This window comes from Pseudoliparis swirei, chromosome 8 (assembly GCF_029220125.1).
Source record: "Pseudoliparis swirei isolate HS2019 ecotype Mariana Trench chromosome 8, NWPU_hadal_v1, whole genome shotgun sequence".
In the NCBI taxonomy this organism is placed as follows: domain Eukaryota; kingdom Metazoa; phylum Chordata; class Actinopteri; order Perciformes; family Liparidae; genus Pseudoliparis; species Pseudoliparis swirei.
Genome location: NC_079395.1, coordinates 4,221,849 through 4,248,962, shown reverse-complemented (window position 1 = coordinate 4,248,962; position 27,114 = coordinate 4,221,849). Strand labels below are relative to the sequence as shown.

The following is a 27,114-nucleotide window of genomic DNA, read 5'->3' as shown; positions in this document are numbered from 1 at the left end:
CATTTTATTTGTACATTTTAGATGAGAAAAAAAGCAGCTGATATTAAAAAGTTGGAAAATAGTTGTGATGAATGAAAAAACAAAAATCATGGGTTTGCTTGTCGAAAAATATTTTAAAGCAGTTTAAAAAAAAATGATGTGGTGAAAAAGTAAAATGCAGTAAAAAGTCAGTAAGTCAGAAATGTAAACAATCAAGAAGTGTCCATTTCATAAAATATGGATAAAACATTCAGAAACACCAGAACTTGTTGATACATTTATTTCCTCCATGTTAGAATATATTTATATACATATTGCTAGCTAAAGCATACAAAATAAAATAAAATGTCAGGAGCATAGAAAATGTTAAGCCACAATTAATAGTTAACATATGGACAGGAGAGAAGATGAGCAACGAGAAGAGAGGATAGAGAGAACAGAGGATACAGAGAACAGAGAGGACCTCGCGCTGGTTTTATTCCAGATGGAAGCACAGAACGACCCTGTGATGTCATCTAGTACCCACGCGGCACCGTGTACGCGGCACCGTGTACACGGTACCGCGCAAGTACCGTGCACACGGTACCGTGTACTGCATGAGTACTGTGTACACGGTACCGCGCGAGTACCGTGAACACGGAACTAGGGAATGAGACCAGCGATTTGATCCATTACTCAGTTTTTTAACAGCTTCAAAAGACGAAAGTTCCAGAAATTAAAAACATACATCATCGTCATATTGCGTCACTCTAACAGAGTGAAACAAGGTATTTTTTTCTGAGGGACAGATAAGGAAACATACATATATACTCATGCAGTTTAAAAAAAACATAAAACAAAAACTGGAATGAGTTTCCCAAAAGTTTTCACACAAATCTTTTTTCTTCTTTTTTTTTACGGCTGGATGGACGAATATTTAAAAAAAGAAAAAGGTGTCACCGTCCATAAAAATGTGTCAGTTTGGGGAGAACAAACAATAGTTTGTCTTCCATCTTGAAATATTCAGATAAAAATCGTGAGGCGAAGCTCTCGCTGTGTTTTAAAAATTAAAAATAATAAAACCTCAAGAGAGCGGAGCGACAGACGTCGACACGATAAACGGTTGTACATTGTACAAAACTAGAACCAACAGTCATCCAGATCACTGTGAACACAGAAAAATACAACTGAATTTGAGTCTTCGTGAATACATTTACAATGTACATATAATATAGGAAGCAGGAAGAAAATGTATTTACACGTAGTGCAATGACGACGAGACTAAACCAGAAAACCGTGGAGGGGGACAAGAGAACGGTGGAAGAACTCTTTCCAGAAGAAAAGAAAATGTAGATTTAGAAAGCCGGTTTAAACTGTACAATAACATGTTACATCTTAAAGTGATACACTTAAATGAGTTTCCAAAAGAAAGACTCGGTTTGAAGTATTTAAAGTTGACGGGTACCGTAAATTCTCCAATAGTGGTTCAAAGCAGATTAATAATTTGATATATTTCGCTGCATCAAAGCAACAACAACAAAAACTTTTAAAATAACAAATTTGTATGTTTGGGTCAAAACAAACTAAATCTCACTGTATTTATTCAGATATAGTTCTACGTAGTAGGAACCAGAGAGCTTGGAGCCAGACAGGAAGTGGGGCGGTATTGAGAGACGCACATGTTGGTTTTAATAAAAACATAAACACCAGACGTTTATGAAACGCTTCTAACGTCCAACGAAAACCTTTAACAACGGTCAAAGAACGAGATTCTGATTAAAGTACATTTGCCACAATGTTGATAAGCGTTGAATCAAATCAAACGTTAATAATACGTTCGCGTTCCGTCTTTAGTGAACATTATTCGGCGTTGAAGTCCTTTGCAATACTTTCCAACAGTAAATGTAGAAATAGAATATCACAGAGGACTTGAAATAAACTAAAAATTTCTCGTAAAGTTGCGTTATAAAGTCATAATTTCAATATATATATTTTTTTACTTGTCTCATTTCTTATTGGTACAAAACGTTGAAGCGTGAGGATTTATTTTGTAACACCTGCAAAACAGTCCACCAATATCAGTTTAAAGTACACACTTGAGTCACAGTATGTACAGCATTGTGAGAACTTTACACATATATATATACATCAGGTTAAAAAGTATTAAATCATTGAAAAACACTTTAGTTTTGTCCGTTTGCAGATGTGTAGCATGAAGCATTGTAACCGCGTCACCATGAACATGTTGTACAAATACTACGTCGTAATAGTTTGTTTTTTGCACCTGAAGCATTAAAAATGAAGTCTTTAAATGTAATTTACAGCAAGAAGCAGCAACAGGTTCTTTAAAAAAAAAAAGGACATGAAGAGGCGTTAAGATATAAAAGTTTAGTTGAGATGAATAAAAATGTAATTTAAAAAAAGGTCCTGCCCCACTATATGAGAATTTACGGTATTTCTTTCGCCACCTGTTAAAAGAAAGAAGAGTAACTGAACGACGTTCCTCCGTTCAGTCGATCGTCATCACGTCAACCAACCGTAAGAGTGTCACTTCTCACTCTAAATGAAAACAAAACAAAAATAAACAGGCAATTTTATTGCAAATAAAAAATTTAAAAAATGAAAGGTTTCCGAGCACCGTATCTACACACCAACGCCACGCAACTTCCAGTGCAGGGAAAAGCTTTAGAGAAAGTTAATTTGATCATTCACATTTGCATAAAGTGTTATATTGGTCCATCCGTCGTCACTGCTTACTGAACACCAGCGAGCTTCTGGTCTTCTTCTTTTTTCTTTTTTAAACCGTATTAAAAAAATAAAATAAAAAGACAAACTATGAAACCATCAACATGCATTTCGCTTTGCTGGGCGCAAAAGAAAAACAATAGAGACAGGCACTGACCACCAACTACAGCATACGCAGTGAAAGTCACTTTAGGTTTTTTGAAAAGAGTGTCGGTCATTAAAAAAAAATGTCAATAGAAGAAGGGGAGCCCCGAGAGGAAGAACATGTCTAGAGGAGATGTTTTCCTTTCTTTGTTCACGACTTAAGAAGAGGAGGGACAAAGGTCTCAGCTCCTTTTTAATTAGTTTTAATCTCCGATGAACATTTTCCCTCCTCGTGTTTGTTGTTGTAGTTACTCGCTGCGGCCACAAGAGGCCGAAATGAGATGTCGTGTGTTTACATGTTATATAAATGAGACATGAACACTATTATTCCCATTTAGAACAGGGGTCGTGGCGCACGTCTGCCCCTTGTGGCCAAGACGGGTATTAAAAACAACAAAACACCGTTTTTAAATCTGAATCAGAAACTATTTTAAAATCAGACTAAAATGGATCTGCCGAATATTTTCGTTTCTCACTTTCCTCCAGAGGTTCCCAAAAGAATTATACCGACAAAGCTCTGGGAAAAAATATATATATATATATATAATTGTTTTCGACGTAGGAGGACTCACCAGATATTTTCAGGTCGGTTCAACCAAATGTCAGATTTAGTTAGTTTTAGTTTTTTGGCAATATTAGAATCTTTTGGGTTAAGTGTGCAAAAAACTTTCAAATCATGGAAGCTCTCTAAGATCCAGCTCAGGAAAGATTGCTCTACATTTCCCCAATTTAGAACCAATCCAAACGTTTGTTATTTTTAAATATCTGACTCATAAAAACTAGTCTATTGGAAAACAAAAGAGCCCCAAAATGTGCATAATAATAATATTATAATAATATATGGAAGATTTATTTTGTCGACTTCTTTTCACGACGTTGTGACCCTGTTCCCAATAAGTGACGTAATATGATTTAGGTAGAAACGATAAAAAGAAAGGTGTCGTCCACCTCAATAGTTTAATGAAAAAATAAAAGATGCTGACACGGCGAGCCATGAAGTCTACAACGTCGCAAGTTTTTTTTTTTTTTAAATAGGTTTTTCTCTATGAAAGCGGAGCTAGTTTGAAGCTGTAAAAGTACTCGCGGTATCTTTTAATTCTTCTCGTACGGTTTGACGGCGTTTATTTGTTAAGAAACGGTATTTATTAAAAAACTCGGGTAATAAAATGTATTCCGTGAACACTCGTCGGTTACGACACACTTAAATAACACATTCTGACACAAGCAACAACAAAAAAAGGAAGAAAGAAAATCATACGATAACTCTGCATTTGAGCCATGCTCTCGAGCAATCTGTCCATGATCCAGGAGTAAAAACCACTACGACAATAATAATAAGATAGAAATCAATACAATGGGTATATTAAATAATAGAAAACCAAATGGAGACGCAACAAGGGAACAAATTGCTCTTCTTTTCACGTAGAAAACGTCGAGTCCACAAAGTTTTCAGAAAGGCAAGTAGAGAAGCAGGAGGGAAGAGAGCGCGTGTGTGTGTGTGTGTGTGTCACTGACTGACAGGCGGAGGAGAGGACGAGAGCCAATGGCGTGCTGTGTAAGGTCAAAGGGGGGTGGGTTGGGGGAGGGGCTTGTTCATCTCTTCCGGCGGCAGGTTCGTTTGTGGTCGGCGTGCCAGTGCTCCTGCTGACACTTGATGGAGCAGTAGGAGGTGTTCCAGCAGCAGTGGTACATGGCCTCCTCCTCACAGTTATAACACTGAAACAACCACACAGACAAACTCAGGGGAGGAAATGGAGAGAGAGCCGAGGCTGACTGCCTGGAGCGCGGGGAAAGACTTATGTACGGAAATCTACACACGGAAACTCACCGAGTGTAACTCATGAGACTCATTTCTAATGATGGCTGACATCTTTTCTTTTTTTTTTCTTCTTGATATTGTGTGTTAGACCATCAAAAGAAAAATGTACCTCAATTTATGTATATATTCTTTTGACTATCAAAAGAAAAAATTCAGCCGATACATTTAGCTCTCTCTCTCATATATATGTATATATACACATACATACATATATATATACATACATACATACTAAGAGAATATATATATATACATATATACTAAGAAAATATATATATATTTTTCCTTATAATATATATATATGTATAAGTAAATGTATCAGATAAATTAAGATTTTTTGTAAAATATGTTTTCGTTGTTCAGGTATACTGAATAAATATAAATAAATATGGATTGAAGCAGAATATTCCGTCAGAATAAATGTTTCTAATAAATGTTAACTTTTGGACTTGAATAGCTCTCAACAGTTATTGGAAATGTCTGGATCTAGAATCTATTTCTACAAATAGGATAAAACTATTAGTGCCGAAATATCTTGTTTAAACGAAATAAAGAGACGTGCAGATTTCGCCGATTATCGAACTAAACTGAACATCTTTGAGTTTTTGAACAGATTTTCGCGTCATACATGTTATGAATCAGGTTTAGAACAATAGACGTGTATGGATACAAACAACAACACGGAACTCACCCACTGCTTCTTCTTGGTCTGGGAGATCAGCTGTTTGTTTTGGGCCACCACCTTCTTCACCTCCTCCACCAGCTCCTCTTTACACTTCTCCTTCACCTGCTTGCACTTCCTCTCCATCTCCGCCTGAGCTGCGGCCACCGCCTTACTCACCGCCTGGCGCTTCTCCTCCTCCATTTCCATACGGAGCTGGAAAAGGAGAGAGGGGGGGTTTGAGTTTCTTAAAAAAAAAAATCAGACCGAACCAGACCCCTAAGCCCCGCCCCCTTAACTTCTACACCACCGCACCTTCTCCAGAGCCTCCCTGACGACCCTCTCCGTCTCCCTCTTGTTGTCGGCCTTCATCATCTCCTTGACGTCGTTGAAGACCTTGGTGTACTTCTCGTGGCACATGTTCAGGCAGGCGCCGTCGCTGCTCGTCTGGGTGCCGCGGTGCAGCGTGCGCGGCGACCCGCCGCTCGCCTTCTTGGTCTGCGTGGACACCGACAGCTTCTCGGGCTGCGGCGGCGCCGAGGACACCGGGATCTCCTGGCTGGAGCTGACCGCCTCCACCTCGGGCTCCGGGTCCTGGCGGAGCACAGACTGGAAGTCAGAAGAGAGACCGGCAGTAACTCTGGAGGTTTCACGGGAAACATTTTGATTAAAAAAAAAAAATGGATTTTGTGATTACATTCCGTTGCGAGATCCGTTTAAATATTTAGTTAAAAGTATATTATTTTTCCTCGAGGTGGACAATGTTTTTAGCTCAGATTTTTGAGTTTATAATCTTTTGAAATAAACAAGACAATGAATTTCTTCAAAAGAACTTCACAATTATTTGGAGCATCTTGCAATCGAAACACTGCGATGACTTAATAGATAATAAACACATTTATCACCAACAGGTATTAACTGTGTAGCGTTACGTACACTGGCTTCTTCTTTGGGCTGAACCATCTGAGATCGACGGCTTTTCTTGGCCTTTGGCTCCAGGCTGCCTTTGAGCTGGGAAAAAGGAAAATATATATATATACAGATTTATATACAGATTAAAGTGTCATAAAGGTTTTACTTTCTTTTTTCAATTAAAAAACGGAAATGAATTTTAAAGCATTTTTAAAAAACTAGCCCAAAAAGTTTATAATTTTCAGAATCAAAAGTGTCCGCTTCAGAAAACCATAAAGAATATTTAAAATGATCTCAAAGTTAGAAAAAACGGATAATTAAAAAAATGTAATTAAAGTATTTAAAACACCTTTTAACAGAGTTGTTGAGACATTATTAAAATAATAAAACACCTACTGCTCATCCAAACGGTAGATTATGTTTCTAACTTTCTGTTCTCCCCAAAACCCTTTTCATTTGTATTTTACCTTTATATATTAATTCTCATTAATATTCTAAAATGTATTGAAGACCATTTCTTAAAACGACAACAACTTGTGGATACTATAAAAAAAACAAAAAGCACCACATTGTCCCAACAATGTGCGCTGCAGCCACCAGGTGGCAGCGCCTAATGTTTTTATCTCTGCACCGTGTCAGTGAAATATAGTCAAGCAGCAGAAAACTCACAGTTTATACGATGACTTCGCACCTTGGTTCCTGTTAATCTTATAACTTTGGTGTTATGGTGTTAAATAGTTTCACACCAAACTAGCTTAAGGTTAGAGGAGACTCAGGTCCACGTTAAAAAGTGATTTTAATGATGAACGTAGAACTACAGCCAAGCAGAAACGATGACAACAGTTACCGTTTTACTGGAGTAGAATCACACTTTGTTCCCGTCCTAGTGTACAAAGAAGTTCTGCCATGACTGGACTGGACTGAGCCCACTTACTTGTCGGACCTGCTCGTTGCTGGTGGAGGAGATGCTGGACTCGGCTTCGTCCGTCCGCTCCAGCCTGTCCGTCTTCCCGCTGCCCTCCTGCTGCTGCTGCTGTTGTTGTTGTTGTTGTGGGCTCTGGTCCTGGTCCTGGTCCTGATCCTGGTCCTGGTCCTGGTCCTGGTCCTGGCTCTGCTGCAGAGGCTGGTGTAACGGCATGCTGCTCTCCTCCATCTTGGTTTTCCAGAAGCGGCCGTCCCGCAGGAAGCCCTGGTAGACCTCCAGCTCCTCGCACGCCTTCTTCCAGCCGCTGCTGCGCTTCACCTGCAGCTGCTGGATGCTCACCTTGATGTCCTGGATGTTGTCCGCGGGGATCCACGCTCTGAAGGGGGGGGGGGGGGCACAGGGGGAAAAACAGTGCTCGAGATTTACCAAGCAGCACTGCACCTCGTTGATTCGTTTCAGTCAATTTTTTTAGCTTTTAAAGTTTCGGCCTTCAGGTAAATGCTGCGAGGCCAGCGGGAAGCCTCAAATGTGGGAGTGCTGGAAAATAATGAAGAAAAAAGAAGTAAAGATGCCCTCTAGTGAGAAGGACGGCATCAGTTTCATCAGCCAATAGGAACACGTGTTACTGCGACGTCTGCCCTAACCTCTGGTGCTGGTAGCCAAAGAAGCGGACGTCCACCTGGCTTTCATCCCTCTGGAGCACTTTGGCGGGCCAGTAGCCAAAGCCTTTCATCTTGGCCCACACCAGGTCGTGGTTGGGGCTCTGCCGAGGAGAGACACACATGCGATGCAGCAGCATTAGTCGCGTGTCATCGATTCCGTCGAGAAATTAAAGTTTTCATTACATTAATAACGGTTAAAAAGAAAACTAAATGGATATTAGTGTGCGTTTGGTTGTACTCACACAGGGGTAACAGAACCAGTTGTCGGGCCGGGCGTTGGACAGGTAGAAACAGTTCTTACACAACAGCAGCTCATTCAACTGGGAGGGGACACAGAGAGGAGGTTAGAGAGATGAAAGCGGAGAAAGAAAGAAAGAAGAGTTCAATGTGACAAATCTGGACGCGTGCCGATGAGATCGTCACCGTGAAACCAGAGTACGGCTGACACGTGTGGACGGAGGTCGTTTTAAAACAAAAAAACAACCTTTTGAAAGCTTGTGTCACGTGACCGTTGAGGTTCACTGGGTGTGTGCGTGACAGAAACAGGAAGCAGAGGAAGAACGGCAACGGGCGAAATGTCTCTGCGACGAGGTCGCTCAGTCACGTGGTCGTGGTGCGACCAGCCAGGGACGCGTCCGCTGAGACCCGATGGAGCAGCGGGCGCAGCGCGGCATCTTTGCCATTGTTTATTAAACTCCGGCGTGCACCAGGACGTGAACCCGGAGTTTTCAAACTTCACCGTCTAAAAACTCCGGCGCCGTGATGCCCGCTCGGTGTAAACGCGACAAAATAAATGAGTTTTGAAAAATGACCCGCGGCCTGAACGTCACCGAAGTGTGAGGTGAAGATCAAACGTGGTACCTCGTGACACGTGTCGCTGAAGAGCAGCTGCGCGATCTCCGCCTGGTCGCTGTGGACTGAAAAGAAAAGAAACAAACGTCAACTTAGACTCTCAGAGTAAAGGTATGAAAAAGACTTCCGTGAGGACTGATGTCTGTTTTTCATCTACTTTGTTGTTGCTCATTGGGAAGTTCTGAAACCATATTCAGAAGGTGCACCGGTCCACAAATATATTAAATGACCAATAATAACATAATAAATACATCAAATGTCCAATATTGTGCCATCAATATAACCTGATTATATTTAAGAAATTGCCCAATTTATGAATTCTTGTACAACAGCATCATCAAGTCAACGTATTGATTCTATTGTATCAGCCAATAAAAGAACGTCACACTGTAAATTAGCTTTTATTATTTTTGTTTGCACGTCTGTTTATTTGCGTTTAAAGCAGGTCTTTAAAGTTCAAGTCCAAAGAGTAAAATGTTCTTTTTTTTAAGGTTTCACAACATAAATGTGTTTCTAAATATTGCATAAATCTATAAATTTGTTGGAGATTAGCCACTGTGGTGAAACAAACTAAAAAAGTAGCACGAAGGACTTATGTTCATTTAAAAAACTGATTTAACACCAAAAAGTAACTTTCTTAAAATTGAGGACTTTAAAATACGATGTTGACATGAAATGAGACCTCAATGACATCGAGACGAAGAACTGAACCACGTGTTGAAGACCCACCTCCGTACAAGATGGCCGTGTTGTGAACAATCAGCTGAGCGTCGGCTTTGAACTCCTCAAAGTTTTTATACTTTCCTTCAGACAGGTTCTGAGAGAGAGAGTGGAGAGAGGAGAGAGAGGAGTTTGTTTTTTTTACACACTTTATTTGCATTTTTTAGCCTTTACACAGATTCCTTAAAATAAATTGCTTTAAAAAAATCAGGTCGTTTAAAATAAAAACCAAAATAATAAAAAATAAAACATGTTTTACCTCATAAATAGTGGTGTAAACACCAGAGGAGAGAGAGACAGAGAGAGTACAGAGAGAGAGAGAGAGGAAAGAGGAGGGAGAGAGGACAGAGGAGAGAGAGGACAGAGAGGAGAGAGAGGACAGAGAGGAGAGAGAGGACAGAGGAGAGAGAGAGAGAGACAGGGACAGAGGAGAGAGAGGATCGAGGAGAGGAGAGAGAGAGAGGGAGGGACAGAGGGACAGAGGAGAGGGAGAGAGAGAATTAGTCAGACAGAGAGGGAACAAGTACAAAGAAGTCTATTCACATGCTGTGCGTGTGTGTCGTTTGTGCGTGTGTGTTGTTTGTGTGTGTAGTTTGTTTGTGTGTTTGTTGGCCGACATGCAGAGGTCCGGCAGAGGGCCGTCTCAACAAACACTCACAGGTCTGAGCCGACACTGACCACTGACCCCGGCCGATACCTCAGAGGCTTTACCGGGACGAACTCGTATTCAATGTTCAGAAATCTACAACGGGGAACTTCTGGAGTTACAAGAAGTATCTTTTTCTTCCATATCTTTCTGAACTCTTTTTTTCATCCAGTTTAACTAGACCAGGTTTAAACATTATTACAATATTTCTTTTACAACTTCCTGCAACATCCCCGATATCCTCGTACTGCCCAGGAGAATTAACCAGATAGTACGACGACGCTCCCCGCGTGGATCAACATCTCGAAAATGAAGCTAAACTTCCAGATTATTTCAGTGCGTTGTCAGTTCAGCCTGAATATCGCAGGTCAGGAGGTCATTACGACCTTTTACATACAAATTATGAGATTAAAAAAACACGTCTTAATACTCCAGAATGAGCCTGAGAATCTTTTACAATTGAAAGTTTTAGAAAGTCTTTCTCTAAACTTGTTAAACTAAGTGTGTGTGTGTGTGTGTGTGTAAAATCAAACATGGGATTTGTGGCAACAGCAATCAGCAAGGTCAATCGGTAAAAAAAATAATCACGATTTGACTTACTAAATAAATAAATAAATGAATAAATGGAGGGGTTGGACTGTGAGTGACGGTGAGAGTTGCGCAACGTTACCTCGTGGATGTTCGAGACCTCCAGCGCCGTGTGGATCAGCCGTTTGTACATGGGGTGTTTGGTGTCTTTGCCTTTCTTGTTCAGGTCCACTGCCTGCAGACGCAGAGGAGGGGTGGAGATTTAATACCACTTTATAGAGAAACATGGAGGGTAACTGATGAGACGCGATACCTCGGGAGCGGTGGGATGACGGGAGACAGGAAGGGGAGGACGGGTAATGAGATTTATCAGAACTTTAATAGAGCGGGGAGAGAAGGAGGGAGGAGACGAGTGGACGGAGATGTAAAGGATGAACGGGCAGACGAAGGAGATATTTTAGGATAATTGTGGGTCGTTATACTTGTGGAATATTTAGACACCAAAGAAGTCCAACTAAAGTGATAAAAAGTTGTCAAAATGGACTTAAATTAACACTTTTCATTTTTTTAATGAATTAACTCATCTTTGACGGTATTAAATAAGTAAATAAATCAGGGACAATTTAAGATTAGAGCATGGGTAAGTAATACAGTGACCTGTAAATCAAGCATTGAAGAGTTATCCAACAGGAATAAAACCTCCTGCAGTAGATTAATCAACCTTCTGCATCTCAAGTGAAAAATTAAGCAAAATACAAGCACTCCAAAAATAAAAAAAGATCATAAAACTGCTGAAAATTATGTCGGTTTTGGCTTTCAAGAAGTTTCTTTTGAAAAATACAGCAAATAGCCACAACAAATAGGTTAAACTACGTGGACCGATGCTTTGAAGCCATCTTGGATTACTCTATATTCACTGAATGAACTTTATGCTATATTAATGACTTTAAACTAGAGATTAAGACATACACTCATGTTCACAATGTTTAATGGAGGGAATAAATCAAGAGATGTAGAATCATTTTCTCAGAAACTTCTATACAACCGGAGGAGTCGCCCCCTGGTGGCCAGTAGAGAGAATACAGTTTGCCGCCTGGGTAGAACTAAACATGTGGTCGTCCTCACCCTCTCCTTCATACGCTGGACGATGAAACGCAGGTATTTACTCATCTCCTGTTTGTTCAGGTTCTTCTTTTTACTGCCCTGCAGGACAGAGAGGAGTACAGATGAGACGTGGGACACACACTCGCTTTGATACACGGAAATGTATTTTCATAAAGGGCTCAATGCAACGCCAAAAACACAAAACACACTCAACAAGAGGACCTGGTCGAAGAGGCAGGAAGTGAAAAGAGGAGCCGGGAGGGAATAAAGACGACAGCCAAAACCAGAACTAAAAATAATTCCGAGAATATTATTGTGTTGGCCGTCTCTGTTGGCGTGCAGCCGACAGAAACCAGATGGTAAATATTAGCTCTTTTCTAGCACAGACATTGGCTTAAATGACAAATATTGACACTGCAAAAAACACATTTTATTTGTTTTTCAGCAAGAAAACTAATTTAAGAGAAAAACAAAAAACTCTTCCTTGGGCTGAGAGACATGATTACTAACGAGCTGCAAGTAAATTAAGTTTTCTTTCCATATTGTAAACAGTTGCTTCTCATATCGGTTCAACATGATTTTTTAAACCCACACGGCCCCCAGAGGAAGTCTTCTTGAAATATTTGAACAAAATTTTTTGCCATTTGTGCAACTTCAAAAGAAGCGGGATTAAAAAAAGAACTAAAGAAAATTAAACTTTGCCGCAGTGTGCTTTTAAAAATATATTGTAAAACAAGATGAATAAACATCTCTGATCCAAGAGGTCTGAAGTACCCCCCCCCCCCCCCCCCGATAGTTGCGAAGAGGCCGAAACATACAAGAAAAAATAAATAACACAACCTCAACTTTCCAAAACAAATATGCTCATCAAATCACGAAAAATAAATAAATCGACACAACCGACATTTAATATCACACGCTTCCTGTCGGACCACCTACTCTGCAGACGACGCACTGCCAGTGGGAGCCTGCATCTCTGGGCCTGAACTCCTCCGACAGACACTTGAGGTGGTAAACCCGGAAGCAGTTGTCACACGAGAGGACGTCGCCCGGCAGGTGGCACTCGAAGCAGTACCAGTCGTGGCTCTCCGCCTCCCACTCCTGCTGAGGAAGACACAGCGGGGTGTGACCCCACCTCATTTTAACCTGCAGACCACAGCACCGGGGGATGGGGGGGGGGCTCCGTTTGGACTTCAGGGTGTTAAATCTCATTTATTGAATGTCTAAATTAGTTTGAAGCTTGGATGATCACTGATGCTTTTTAAAACTGTCCTGGAATGTGTAAAAACATTTGAAAGAGTTAAAAATGCCAGATTATAATACATGTTTAGTGTTGCTCCGGGTTTCAAAACGCACCAATCCAACAAATCAAAATAAACCAGAATATTAAATAATAATATAATGGAATAATACACATTTTAAAATGTAATTATTTCTAATTATAAAAATGTAAATGTCACATAATAAATGGAGAAAATTATATTAAAGTACTTTTTGTTAAATGTACTTTTCTTCCGAATGTGAAAATGGAAATACAGCGAGTGAAGAATTCAATAAGGGGGGTAAGTTAAAAGAATAAACACCGTCACGCTGGCTGTGGCAACAGCAGCAGGTGGCGACAGCTCATGGGAGTTCATGGCGACCAGAGGTCAATAATTCAAGTTGTGAGCCAGCTGAGAAGATCTGGGTGGACAGATGGACGACAATAAGCTTTTCCAGCGGGAGACCCTCTGCACTTTTTCTTCTCGTGGAGCAAATAAACAAAAGAAATCTGCACCGAGTTTTTCTTGTGCAGATACAGATGTGGTATTTCATCTGAGGATCTCGGGTTATCATTACGGCCTTAAACAGACAGTAAGGGTTTTTATCAAGTGGTTCAAGTGAAGGGCTCAAACGGCTCCTCCCACTCACAGTCTGGAGCGCCTCGGTGGGGGTGGTGTGTGTGTGTGTGTGTGGGGGGGGGTGCTCGATAAAAGCACACCAGTGTTGGCGTGCTGCGTGTCGGGATCGAGCAGAAGGAAGCCGGCTGGATGCGTCTCAAGAGTTTGATCACAGAGGAACGTCTCGACGGGGCGAAGAAATGTTCCCAAATCGACCTCGCAGAAGGATTTGATAGGAACGCCACGCCGCAGACCGACTCGAGGCGATCTTTTAACGCCCACGGGGCACGAGAACAGACCCGTACGATCATTAATTGATTTGTCGATTGACAGAAAGTGGAATTATTGATTAAAAAAGCTTGGAAAAAGTACAATATTTGATGTTTTTTTCGACATAAAATGTCACCTACATAATTTCACTCACTGAAATTAATAATCCCCTGAAAAAAAATCTGATAAATCGATAGGATGTCCACGTGAAGGACGACGACTGACGATTTCAACAGTTAAAGCTCGTCAACGTGTGAATTTACTCTTTAAAAAAGGGACTTGTGCTTATTCTCCTCGGAGCGAGTCGGACTCCTCGCCCACACAAACACTCGACAGCTTGGAAACGGCCCTCGCGTTCTGTCGAATGTCAAGAGGCACTTCACCACCGTCGGGCCGCCGCCTGATGAAAGAGTGGCTTGGCTGTCGAAAAAAAGAAGAAAAGAAAAAAAGGGGGGGGGGGGGCTGGAGCTCCACCGAGCCAAGGACGCGGTTGTCTGCGGTTCCACAGCGGGGAGGCGTGGAGGGAACAAAAAATAACTATAGCGAAACACGCGAGAGAATGTATTTTAAACTCCCTGAAAATATACAGTATATTCTGGTGAGAAACTGGGTGGAGGGGCGGCTGCCTGTGTCTCTGGTCGACGGCGCTCGGCCGGGACACGCCGGGGGAACGAGCAGCTCGCCGTACCCTCAGAACAAGCCCAGGATCCAGATCCCCATAAATCTGACACCGTATCACCAAATGTTCTGCATGTTTGTTTCCCCTTCATTTTCATAGATATTTCTTGACTGCATGCTAATAAAGTGCTTATTTTTACTACTTTTTCTATTTGCAGCCATAGATTTCTCTATTAGCATTAGGTAATGCCTGATTTGCATTTTTATACATACATTTTTTTTAAACCACAAAAGGTCTTCATCCAAGTCAACTGTGCATGTTTTATGAGGATATTTAAGTTATATTTCCATCCTTATTATTATAAATGCAAAATCTAAGAACATTTAGAAATTAACTGAATTACTTATATAACTAAATCAGTTTTGGTTTATTTAATAAATGAAAGCATACTGATGCAAAACTCGTGTCACGAAGCAGCCTTGTATAAATATACATTATCTCACGGCATGCATCATCATCATCACACTGTGTTTGAACAAGGAAGTACACAGAACTTCCTCCAAATACGGTGTCCGTAAATGAAATTAAATAATGTGTATTTCTGTAAATGGTGACGGTCTAAATGCTAAAATGTAGGTTATCGATTAAAAAAAAATTGAAAGCAAGAATTTTAGGCAAACCCGATTTCAATCCGATCTGATTTCAGGCGGTGCACGTTTAAAAACTTGTTTCCAAGAATATTGACCGAGCATAAGATTTAACGGTTTGCTCGGTGTTGAAACGCTGGAGTTATCCGTCTTTCAAAAGAGAGTAAATATTCCTGAGGTCAACACAAGGACGCATCACCGTGCCAGCTGGATTCAATCCAAGCACCTGTGTGTGGTGTGTGTGTGTGTGTGTGTGTGCTGGGGGGGGGGGGGTAACTTTGCTTTACGGCACTTCTCACATCTCTGTGCTTGCTAACCTGGAACCTGCATGAATAGAGTGGGTTTCTCACCAGAGGGGGAGGGGATACACACACACACACACACACGAAGGGAAGTTGTAATGATTCCTTACCTTGCTTCCCTCGGCTCTCGGATCCTGTGATAAACAAATGATTGAGAGGGAAGAGATTAGAAGTCTTGCTGCTCACAAAAAATAAACAAATACAGGACTGTCTCAGAAAATTAGAATATTGTGATGAAGTTCTTTATTTTCTGTAATGCAATTAAAAAAACAAAAATGTCATGCATTCTGGATTCATTACAAATCAACTGAAATATTGCAAGCCTTTTATTCTTTTAATATTGCTGATTATGGCTTACAGCTTAAGAAAACTCTAAAATCCTATCTCATAAAATTTTAATATTTCCTCAGACCAAGTAAAAAAAAGATTTATAACAGCTGAGTGTTTGTCAAGGCTCAGGAAACCCTTGCAGGTGTTTCGAGTTAATTAGACAATTCAAGTGATTTGTTTAATACCCTACTAGTATACTTTTTCATGATATTCTAATATTTAGAGATAGGATATTTGAGTTTTCTTAAGCTGTAAGCCATAATCAGCAATATTAAAAGAATAAAAGGCTTGCAATATTTCAGTTGATTTGTAATGAATCCAGAATGCATGACATTTTTGTTTTTTTAATTGCATTGCAGAAAATAAAGAACTTCATCACAATATTCTAATTTTCTGAGACAGTCCTGTATATGTCAAAAAGTTGTTGAAATATGTCCCCATGTTATTACGTATCTGGTTACGTTAAACAATCTCTGAAAGTTATCTTCTACACACAAAAGGATAATCGGTTAAACACTAAATGTGAGTTGAACTGTGTGTTCCGCTGCCAAAGAGACACAGGTGTGTCGCTGTCGTTTGGCACCGTGCACCTGGAACACTTTGCTGGATATTTCAACTGGGAGCATTTAGGAGCTCAGAGTTTGTCGTGAGCATCGGTCCCGAGACTGGGTCGAGTCTTACCTGACAATGTCTTATGGACTATTTTATTTATTTATTTTTGTCTGTATATTTAAATATAAATATTAAAAAATGAACGTTGTCGTGACACCATTCGAATCAGGCAAGTGTTATATATTAAAAATACGACAAAACATAATCCTATTATCCTTTGTATTTTATTTTACTGTATTACTATTTCACACACTTGTGTTTTCACTACTGCATTTAGAATTTTGTCAAATAAACTAAAACTACAACTACATTCCTCAGTCTTGCCCAGGGCGACTCATTATTTACACGACTACTTTTCTGAGCCTGGAAGCGGTAATCCACGAAGTGCTATTTATGTGACACATGGCAGACGGCATGAGGATTCTCCCCGGCTAGAGAAGATACGCTACAGCGCTACTGTGGCAGGGTCAAGTCAAAGCACGGCTACACTGTAAATTAACAATGGAAATACGAGAACAATTAACATTTGTACATTTTCATATCAAAAGCTACATTATGCAGACGTCGATTAAGACCGAATATCACCAATTTCCTTTAAAAAAGAGAAAATTTGCCACCGTTTGTGGATTTCCGATCAGCATTGATGGCAAATGCTGCTTGTGGAGCCGTGCCTACATGTCCCAGGATGCATTGCACGCAAGCTTCTATCGCTCTGTTTTTTAAAGCACAATATCGAGCACAGGAAGCCAGTCTCACATCAAATTAAAAGGCGCTGGATGAGGTCAATAGAGCGCAACACTAATCAATCCTAATTGGACGTTAACAGGTGGCGAATTTTCTCGAACTGAGATCCTTGATCACTGTGACGGAAACATCGGCTCCCGTAAAGCCTGCGTGCTGCGACTCCGCTAAAGCGCCGTGCTCGCTGTGAGCCGCGTGACAGATGGGTGGCGACACCCAGACAGAATCTGTGAGCTCGTCTCAAAAGAAATGGGGCTCCTGCAGATACTTCATCACGCAAATGGGTTCCAGCTCATCAATGACGTCTGTTAATGATTTTCCTCGTTTGATATTGTGGTAAACTGACAATATATTTTGTTTTTGTCACAGTTTTAGTGTTACATTAACACTAAATTATTCAAATCAATCAATCAAGACAGTCAGCAGATCTACCGATTAGCTAGAATTATATTCCCTGTTTATTTGCTAAAACTACATGACTAAAAATTGCTCACAATGTCAACACATCAGACATGAAAAGGATGAATCTGCTTTTAAATGCGTCACCAGAACGTACCATCTCCTCCCCGGGCAGCCAGTATCCCTCCTGCTCGATGCCGGTCTTGGTGCCCTTGCAGCCAACGGTCAGCGTCTCCACCACGAGGCCGTCCTTCACGGCCAGGTTCAGCTGCCTGGCGGTCTCCTTGGGGTGCATGCTGAACATGCGGCTCAGGTACCTAGGCAGGCGGAGGTTGAGAAGTAATTGAGCATTTATGGAAGCCGTTTCACTTCTCTGGCTACCATTATAATATTTTACATTGAAATGGTTGTTGAAGACACTTCAGTCTCACGGGACGTCGTGAAGGAGTCACGAAATGCAATCGGTTGATTTTGTGTTCGGGGACAAAAATGTAGTTTGTTATGGTGAAAGAAAAACTAAAAAGTTACGTTCGTTAGGCTAAAGTTGGGATTAAAATAACTACATACACTTCAGACAACATAACCAACAGTCTGGTTCAGGTTCAACAAAACCACCAACAATCTGGTTCAGGCAACAAAACCACCAACAGTCTGGTTCAGGTTCAACAAAACTACCAACAATCTGGTTCAGGTTCAACAAAACCACCAACAGTCTGGTTCAGGTTCAACAAAACCACCAACAATCAGGTTCAGGCAACAAAACCACCAACAGTCTGGTTCAGGTTCAACAAAACCACCAACAGTCTGGTTCAGGCAACAAAACCACCAACAGTCTGGTTCAGGTTCAACAAAACCACCAACAATCAGGTTCAGGTTCAACAAAACTACCAACAGTCTGGTTCAGGTTCAACAAAACCACCAACAGTCTGGTTCAGGTTCAACAAAACTACCAACAATCTGGTTCAGGTTCAACAAAACCACCAACAGTCTGGTTCAGGTTCAACAAAACTACCAACAATCTGGTTCAGGTTCAACAAAACTACCAACAATCTGGTTCAGGTTCAACAAAACCACCAACAGTCTGGTTCAGGTTCAACAAAACCACCAACAGTCTGGTTCAGGTTCAACAAAACCACCAACAGTCTGGTTCAGGCAACAAAACCACCAACAGTCTGGTTCAGGCAACAAAACCACCAACAGTCTGGTTCAGGTTCAACTAAACTACCAACAATCTGGTTCAGGTTCAACAAAACCACCAACAGTCTGGTTCAGGTTCAACAAAACCACCAACAGTCTGGTTCAGGTTCAACAAAACCACCATAAAACCAGACTGCGACCTCCAACTTGGTTGAAAGTTGCTCCGTCCACCACTGGTCGTGTTTTTGGATAATATAAAGTACGACACTCGCTCAGACCGTTGCTCAGCCACGTGGGTTCATGTGTTGTGCGTCTCCACCCCGAACAAGGCCACATATCTACTTTCCATTGACATTATTTTCATGCACAAAAATGTGTCGTTGTACACAAAACAGAGTCGAGAGAGCGTCCATTACCTGGGATCTGACCAATAAAACCCAAACGCTCCATAAACATTTTTTGATACGACCAAGACGAAGATTAGAGGCGTGTGAAATGACAGCAGAGAGACTCTTCTGGTTTCTCCTCCAACGCGAACCACCGTTTCAAATAACGGCCCGTTGGATTCCCGCAGCGGCACGCCGACTCAACCCCTCGGGTCGAGGTCGCGCGTCCTCGCCCGTGGCAGACGGCCGACGTACGAGCGCGTATGGAATCAGGCGAGTCTGTATTTACTCCCGAGGTACAACGCAGAGGCCTATTGAATGTCTGAGGTGAACACACAGCGGGCCGGATTACTTCACGAGAGGACGTGAAGACCGAAGAAAGAACGTTTCAAAATGTCAGACGGACGTTTCCATCAGTGTCGGGTTCTTTTTCTTCCTTCTGTAGTTAAAAATGTAGAACAGAACGCAGACATCTGGGAGTTCTGTTGAGAGTTCAAAGTTGTTGTTTTTAACCGATAGTTTTCCAGCTGGTTGAACACAGACCTTAATCGGCACATCGGTTAATGATGAACTAATTGGCTCTCCGCAGGCCGACTGCCGCGGCGAGGACTCCTGCCGCGTGAGAAGGTCACCGTTCGTGTCAAGCGATTGAGGGCGCTTCATTTATCCGCCTCCGCCTCCCTCGCTTTAGTCTCCTCCATTTCTACAAAGCAACATGTCTCGTTTGGCCAAATTAAGCGACAGTGTGACTGGAAACGGTCGGTGTGTGTGTGCCGAGGGTATCCGTTGCATGCCGCTGCATACTGTTGCCATGACAACAACCACCAGGGTATTTATTTGGCAAGCAGCCAACCGCCCCCCCCCCCCCACCCCCCAAGGTGCTCACCACGCACGAGATGCGTTTCATTCGCTCTGCGCTCCACCCGGCATATTTGTCTTTTAATTGGCAGAGTTTGAACATCGCAGTTCAAAAAACATTTAATTAAATTTTTTTTTTTAAAGATGTTCATAGCATCGTGACGCCCCGACCGGCTGTAGATACCGCGGCTACGTCACAAGGTGGCAAGAAAGCCAACGAGTTGTTGCGCATTGATCGCTGGCCTGGTTCTGAGCGGCCGACAACGGGTCGATCGGTTTCGGCGAGTCGCTGATTAATAAATCAGCGACTCCTCTTCGATCGACTCATCGCTCGAGTCATTTATCAAGCGAACATTCTCCGGCTCCAGCTTCTCAAATGTGAACGCTTACTGCTCTTCTCTGTTTTATCACATTGAGAGTTGAATGTATTTGGGTTTTGAACAAAAAAAAGATGATTTTTCACCTGCAGACCCAACACAGCACCCTGTGTAACAACAACAACAACAAAAGGGCCGGGAAACAATTCACATCGCACAACACGTCGGCATGCGGCCGGTTCAAGTAACGACACGTTTGTGCGCTCGTCGCCGAGCGGATCACTTGAAACCCTTTGAGGGAAAACCTCGCTTCAGGACGCACGCGCAGGCCAAGCCTCCGGATCCGTTAAACGTCCCTTCCAGAGCACAATTCTGGCGCCAGGCGATCGCGTGACAAATGAATATTCTTACAAATAAGGTCAATTCGCGTTCGGAGATCTTTAAGAAAAATCTATATTTTAGTTCTAATTGCTTACAATATATTCCAAATAAATGCAATGAAGTAGTCTGGGAATATGAGACGTGAGTTTACAGATAATTAGAATCGTCCCTCGTCATTGTTGAGGTTGGTTCACGTCTTTCTGCCGGTTGCACCTACAGTCTAGGAGCATATACCCCCCCCCCCCCTCACTGTCAACGCCTGGTAGATGGTTGAGCACGAGAAGCTGTGAGGAATTGAAATGGCCAAAATCAAAAGGGACAGCACTTTGCTGCAAAATACCACATCAAATATGATGATTATAATAATAATATAAAAACTTTATTTATATAGCACCTTTAAAAACAAAGTTTACAAAGTGCTCTACAGAGAGTCACGGCAAAACAAATAGCATAGCAAGAAACAAATATAACATTAAAAAAAATATATATTAAAATAAAAATAACACTAAATTAGGGGAATCAAAGTTCTGCATAAAAGGACGAGATGATGTAAACAAAATGTGATGTACAATTGTGGGTATTTGTTATACTTTTTACCCCCCCGACTTGAAGGTCTTCCAGGTTCTTTTCCTCAAAAGGTTTAGGGAATTTAAAATAATATATTTTCTTGTTTGTCAAAACAGCTTCACTGACTAAATGACATATTCAAATAAAAAATAAATATCCTCCGATTTCACGTTCCATTTTGATTCCTGAACGTCGTTGTGTAAAAGTGACGGGCTGAACGCCCCGTGCCGTCCTCTTTGTTTACCTTACGGGCCTCCATGCTTCCTCTGGTAACCCTGTGTTTAAAGTCACATTGCAATGAATTGTGGGTACTTCTCTCGGGCAAAGCCTGCATCTAATGCTGCCGACGGACAACAGAACCTCCATCGTGGAGAACGACGCCCGACTGGGACATCGCCTCTGGAAGGACGCGCAGCCGTCGACTGAACACATGAAACTAAAATCCCATCGCCTCGTCTGAGCGAGGCCGGAGTGACGGGCGCGGCGCGGCGAGTGCGACTCCGTGTTCGTTTAGTGCATTCGTGTTACTTAGTTGAGTCGACGGACAGACACACCATGACAGAAACACATCCTCAGATCCGTCTGTAATTTAACTTACTTGGAGATCCTGTCCATGTTTGCGATTTGTTTCTGGTTGCGGACGACCTCGATGGCCGCCCACACATACTGGACCACCTTGGGGTCCGCCAGCCTCTTCTTCACCACGCGTGACATGATTTCCTTATTCATCTCAACTGGAGGGGGGGGGGGGGCAAAGGAAAAATAAATAAATAAACCAGCAAATTCTCTTTTGTTCTGTGAATGAAAAGATACCAAAATCACAGACATGGGAGGCCGCATTCGTAACAGTGCTACCGATTGACGAACACCAGTGGCAGCGTGTGTGGTTATGATAGATGACCGGCGTCGTTATGGCTGAAACAGGACAGCAGTGCCGCTTGTGTAATAATGTGTGTAGTGCTATTGGTTGTAAAAGCTGTTGAGTTCCTTTTACTGGCAAATGTTGCCCTGCAAGAGACCAATCAGCAATACGTCTGGCATACGCAATAATCACATTAAACAGGGTTGTTACACATTTTGACCAATGGATTTCCAGGACTTTAAACTAAATTTCCATGACCAAACTAAAATCTCGGTATAAACATGAAAAATGTAGAAGATTTGCCATATACGCCGGCTTAAATTTTGAGCGTCTTTCTTTTAAAAACATATTAATTATTTCAAACTCGGCATAAATTAAAATGTGATAACACATTTCCATGACTTTTCCCAAACTTTTATGATTTAAGTTTTTTCCATGACTTTTCCAGGCCTGGAAATGACCATTTAAAATTTCCATGACTTGTCCAGGTTTTCCATGGCCGTACGAACCCTGATTAACCCCTTGGTCAATCTCAATCAATATGAACCCTGTTGTCCCCTTACCTTTTTTTTTATATTTATTAACATATTCAAGGTCAATATGATATTTAAAATCTAAAAAAAAAAATTAAATATTTATATTTTTTAAGTTTAAAAAGTTGAGGTGACTATTTGTTTTTGTTTTGTTGTTGAAAAAGAAAGAACAACACATTGAATCATAAAAAAGGGACAAAAGGCGACACAAGGGTTACATATATTGAAGTCAAAAAAAAATGAAGGCAACACAAGGGTTAAATAACTGAGCCGATGTTCATCGCGTTGCCCAAAGCGGTCATAAAAATGCTTTTTTTCCTCCTTCCTGTGATTTCTCTCCAGATTGAAATCACATGAGTGGTGACTTTGCGTTACACCTTTCAATAAGCTCAATTTTGGGGTTTATTCTTGGCCGATATCATCATGAGACAAAAAAATTAATCTGTTTCCTTCTAACTGATGTGTTCAGGAGGAGAGCAAAAGGTGGAGAAACGAGTCGTTAAAAGCCATTACTGATCAAGCATGATAAGACGGACGACTGATAATGAAACCAATGTTCTTTGTGTTGCACTAAAAAGTAATTATAATAATAAAGTGGGAGTTTTTTCTTTAAATCGTTTCATATCGCTTTTTTTTTTATCAACGTGGTTTTAAAATTCAGATTTAAAAAAATCTGGAGTATTTGTGCCATCGATTATTAAATCTAATGTGATAATCGATAGCACAAATACCCCAACGTCACAACCGTATGATTCTACACAAGCGTTGTCACGGTAACGATCTCCACGCCTGCAGTGGATGGTGTCCTCATAAAGATGAAGAAAGAACAGGTTTCTTCTAATATGGAATACTTTAGATCGAGAAATGCATTTCTAAAGCTGCCTCCTTTATTCTAGAACCAATATCCCTAACTAATCCTCAATGGTTAAACTTACTGAGACTTTTCATCCGTCCTCACCACAACAACAACAACCACAACATTCACAAACTAGAAGAAAGCCGCTTCCCCAAACCACTACAATGTGTCTGTATGACTTGAAAGAAGAGAATATAATAATGCTTTAAAACTGATGTAACATCTCAAGAATTATACAAATACATGTGTAACTTTGGCTTTTTTTCCCTTCTTGAGCTTATTTAGTCAGTGGTGTTGTTGTTGTTGTTGTTCTGATTGAAAGGGGATACTTGCAAACAAAACCACTCAATGGACATGTGTGCGATGTTTGAAATGTTCCGGACACTCGTTCTTGGACACCGGTGCGTGTTTGTGCGTCAGCTCCGATACCGTGACGACGAGTCAAAAGACATATGGCCCTGGGTTGAACAGTCTGCCCCAGGGCAGCTGTGGCTACTGGGATGACTGTGTGTATGACTACTGGACTCTGGACTGTAGCTATATAAAATAAATGATTATTATTATTATTATATTTGCAGTGACCTTTGTGGCTGCCATATATTTTCTATTTTAAGTCAAACTAAAGCGACAAACGCCTTTCCGCTGCAGACTTCTGGAATCGTGCTAATGTGCCCCTTACGAGCCCCGTTTATTTAAACCATCTGCAGAGCATTGATTACATGTCGGAGACATAAAAATATCGCGTCTTGTTGTCATTCAGAGGACATTCTGAACGGGCCAATTCCCCTCAGGGGACATGTGGGAATCAAAACAAATAGTCATGTGGTGGACGCTCAGAAAAGGGAATGGGACAAAGGAAACTCTTAGGAGCCCTTGAAAGGTCCTTTTTTTTTTTTATATAATACCGACTGCCTCTTAAATGTGGTGCACAGACCTGGCCTTCCCCGAATATCTTTAAATCCACTTTGATGCGGTCCTCCTCTGAACCATCCGTGAAACTTAAGATGTCACTTTCATAAATCGCAGCCAAAAGCTAGACCGTAATAACGCCGGAGCACATTTAATGCCAAGGAGGAGGCTTCGCTTTAGTGCACTTTGTGTGAGGAGAGGCTGCGACAGATGTCATGGGGGGGGGGGGGGGGGGGATGTTTCATCTGCACACGTTTCTCCTTCAAGTACAAAGTGTGGTTCAAGGCGAAGGAGGAAAAACACGTAAGAAACATCTTTGTTGTTAAATTAGACCATCAACACAAAACCGGCGGGGAACGCCGACGTATCCCGTCAAGGAATGTAGACGTGAAGGTTTATTAGTTTGGATTGTTGTGGCATAATCTGTCAACATAGTATTTAATTCATTATTTTGCTCTTTCTGAGCCTGGTTATAGGGACACAAATGTACATTAAAGTTACATGTTATGCACAATCAGTAAATTCCTTTAGGCCTAAATATGACCGAATCAACTATCTATTAGATTTTTTAAATTGGTATAATTAATGGTGAAAAATACAGTTATTAACACGTTATAAGATGATGCTAGGAAAATAAAGCACACATTGGGAAGACTGACAACCAAAATAATGATAGCAATTACAAAAAAACACTTTTCAGACAGAATTCTGGGTGTGTTTAATGAATCCATTGCAGTCGCATGTAATGCAACAATGCTCTAGGATAATAAAAAAAGATCAATTAAAAAAAGAAAAAAGGTGCCGTGACATTTAAAGTTCAGGTGAGTGGGTCCACATGTCTTTGGTTCATAATCGTCACACAGCGAGAGACCCAGGGAGCACTGACGTCACAACAGAGCAGCAATGGGAGCCACTCCGGCCACCTGTGCGCGCGCGCGCACGCACGCACAGCAGCCCTCTGCCTCTCCTCTGAGCTCGCGCATCCGCGTGCTTCCCAAATCAATTAGGCAAAGTGTGCGACACCGGAGCCAATTAGTAAAGACGCGGGGTTTGCGAGAAAAAAAAATGCTCCCGGGAGCCAAACGGTGAGACGACAAGTCGCCCCCCCCCACCCCCACGTGACCCACACGTACGCAACTCGGTGTCACCCGTCACGTTAATGCCCACCTCGTAGATTCGTTCCAACAAAGAGTCGGTTGTGGAAGGCCAGCACGCTTGGCATGCTAAGCTAACGGCCGAAACCAAAAGCGCCGCCAGCTCAAGCCGTCACGTAGCTCACCTGTCGGCTCACCTGGGTGAAATGTACCACCAGAGCGACACGCTGGCGGTTGTTCCGTCCGCCGCCACACGACGCTAACGACCTGGGGGCTCCCTGCTCGTTTTGTTTTGGAGGAGGGCGCCATGTTCACGGCTAAGCTAACACTTAGCTAGCTAGCTAGCGAGCTAGCAGGTGCTGTAACTGAGGCAGCGCGTGCCGCCCCTCGCCCTCCAAAGAAGAAGGAGCTCACCTTTTGTCTTTACTGTGTCACCGACACGGCGGCGGCGGCGGCTGCTGCAGGAAATCCGCAAAGGATTGAGGGGCGAGGTGGCTCACATTAGTTTGTCTCCAGGCTGTGGATGGAGTCCAGCTGGAGGTAAACACAGAACCCTAGCGGTGGGGTGACGGTACTGCCGCAATGGTGTGACCCGCCTTACTCTGCCTCTGATTGGCTGATAATTGTTGCCCGCGTGAGTCAGATTGGTTGGGGAAGGTCTGAACCCCCCTACTCTTCCTCTGATTGGCTAGTAATTGTTGCCTGCGTTGGTTGGATTGGCTGGGGAAGGTATGACCCGCCTTACTCTGCCTCTGATTGGCTAGAATTGGTGTCTGCGTTGGTCGGATTGGTTGGAGGATTAGTTTAAGAGCATTCATGTAAGCCAATCAAATGAAGAGTAGGGCGGGTCTATGCCTTGGTTGTCTTGATATTGTAATAATAGATAGATAGATAGATAGATTAGCAGCAAGCATGTTTACAATATATACAATAGCATGGCAGAACATATTCATTTTAAGAATTTAAATAATAAAGGAAATGAAAACATAAAAAATTACTATGGGCGTTGCTGTACTTATATCCTGGGCTCAGGTGTAGTATCACTGTTGTCATGTCAACCTCTCAGTAACAACGTCCAATCACCCTTTCTCCACTGCTGAAAAAAATATCTTTCTGGGTGACACACATATTTCTGTTGTAAACTCATTAATGTTGCTTTTCTCTCCCCGTAAGAGGGAGAGGAGGGAGAGGTGCCTCGCGAGATCGAGGCACCCTGATGGGAAACTTCCGGTTGTCTCACAATCAAAGAGCTGATTGGCTCTCAGTTTTGACAAGATACTATTTTTTCTGTGCAATTTTAATAACTCCAGCTAGATTGTAGGATGTTAGTCTCATGTTGTGCAAATAGGTTGAAAATAAAAAAATCATATATTACGCGGTTGATCAAAATGTACTTTCTTGATATCTATGTGTAGACGAAGTGAGTTGAGGTGCTTGGACCTCCACTACCTGGTTATCTGGAAGATGGCGCCCTCTTGTGTTGAGTTTCAGTGTTCACCTGTTGAGATGATCACTGCAGAAGGACGTGTAATAACTTCACTGAGCCTTTACCAGCTTTAAACTTCATCAGCAAAGAGACATTTAAAGTTATGTAATTTCACACAACGTCAGTCTGTTCACAGGAGTCACCCCCTGTAACCCTGATGCTGCATTCAGGGCACATGGGAAAGATGGTAGAGAAGAGCCTCCACTTTACAAACCGTATTCACATCAGCCAAAAAAAATTCCTCGTTTGTGT

The 27,114-nt window shown here is 41.9% G+C and overlaps 1 protein-coding gene across 3 annotated transcripts; it reads right to left on the bottom strand.

Moving 5' to 3' along the window:
• Positions 1–243: 243 nt before the first annotated feature.
• Positions 244–26,013, bottom strand: zmynd11 (zinc finger, MYND-type containing 11). Of its 3 annotated transcripts, none has more exons than XM_056421840.1 (16): positions 25,791–26,013; positions 21,721–21,856; positions 17,634–17,793; positions 15,505–15,528; positions 12,616–12,780; positions 11,698–11,775; positions 10,715–10,807; positions 9,408–9,495; positions 8,688–8,743; positions 8,069–8,146; positions 7,809–7,927; positions 7,174–7,540; positions 6,264–6,338; positions 5,643–5,936; positions 5,358–5,543; positions 244–4,563 (listed from the first exon to the last, which is right to left on the bottom strand). In XM_056421840.1, exons 2-16 carry the CDS (start codon positions 21,849–21,851, stop codon positions 4,441–4,443), a joined length of 2,037 nt encoding a protein of 678 aa, XP_056277815.1. In that variant the 5' UTR covers positions 21,852–21,856; positions 25,791–26,013; the 3' UTR covers positions 244–4,440. The 3 variants fall into 3 exon arrangements, with proteins under 3 accessions (XP_056277815.1, XP_056277816.1, XP_056277817.1); XM_056421841.1 differs by having other exon boundaries at positions 5,643–5,921; positions 25,791–26,012; XM_056421842.1 differs by lacking the exon at positions 21,721–21,856 and having other exon boundaries at positions 25,791–26,010.
• Between the last annotated feature and the right edge of the window lie 1,101 nt (positions 26,014–27,114).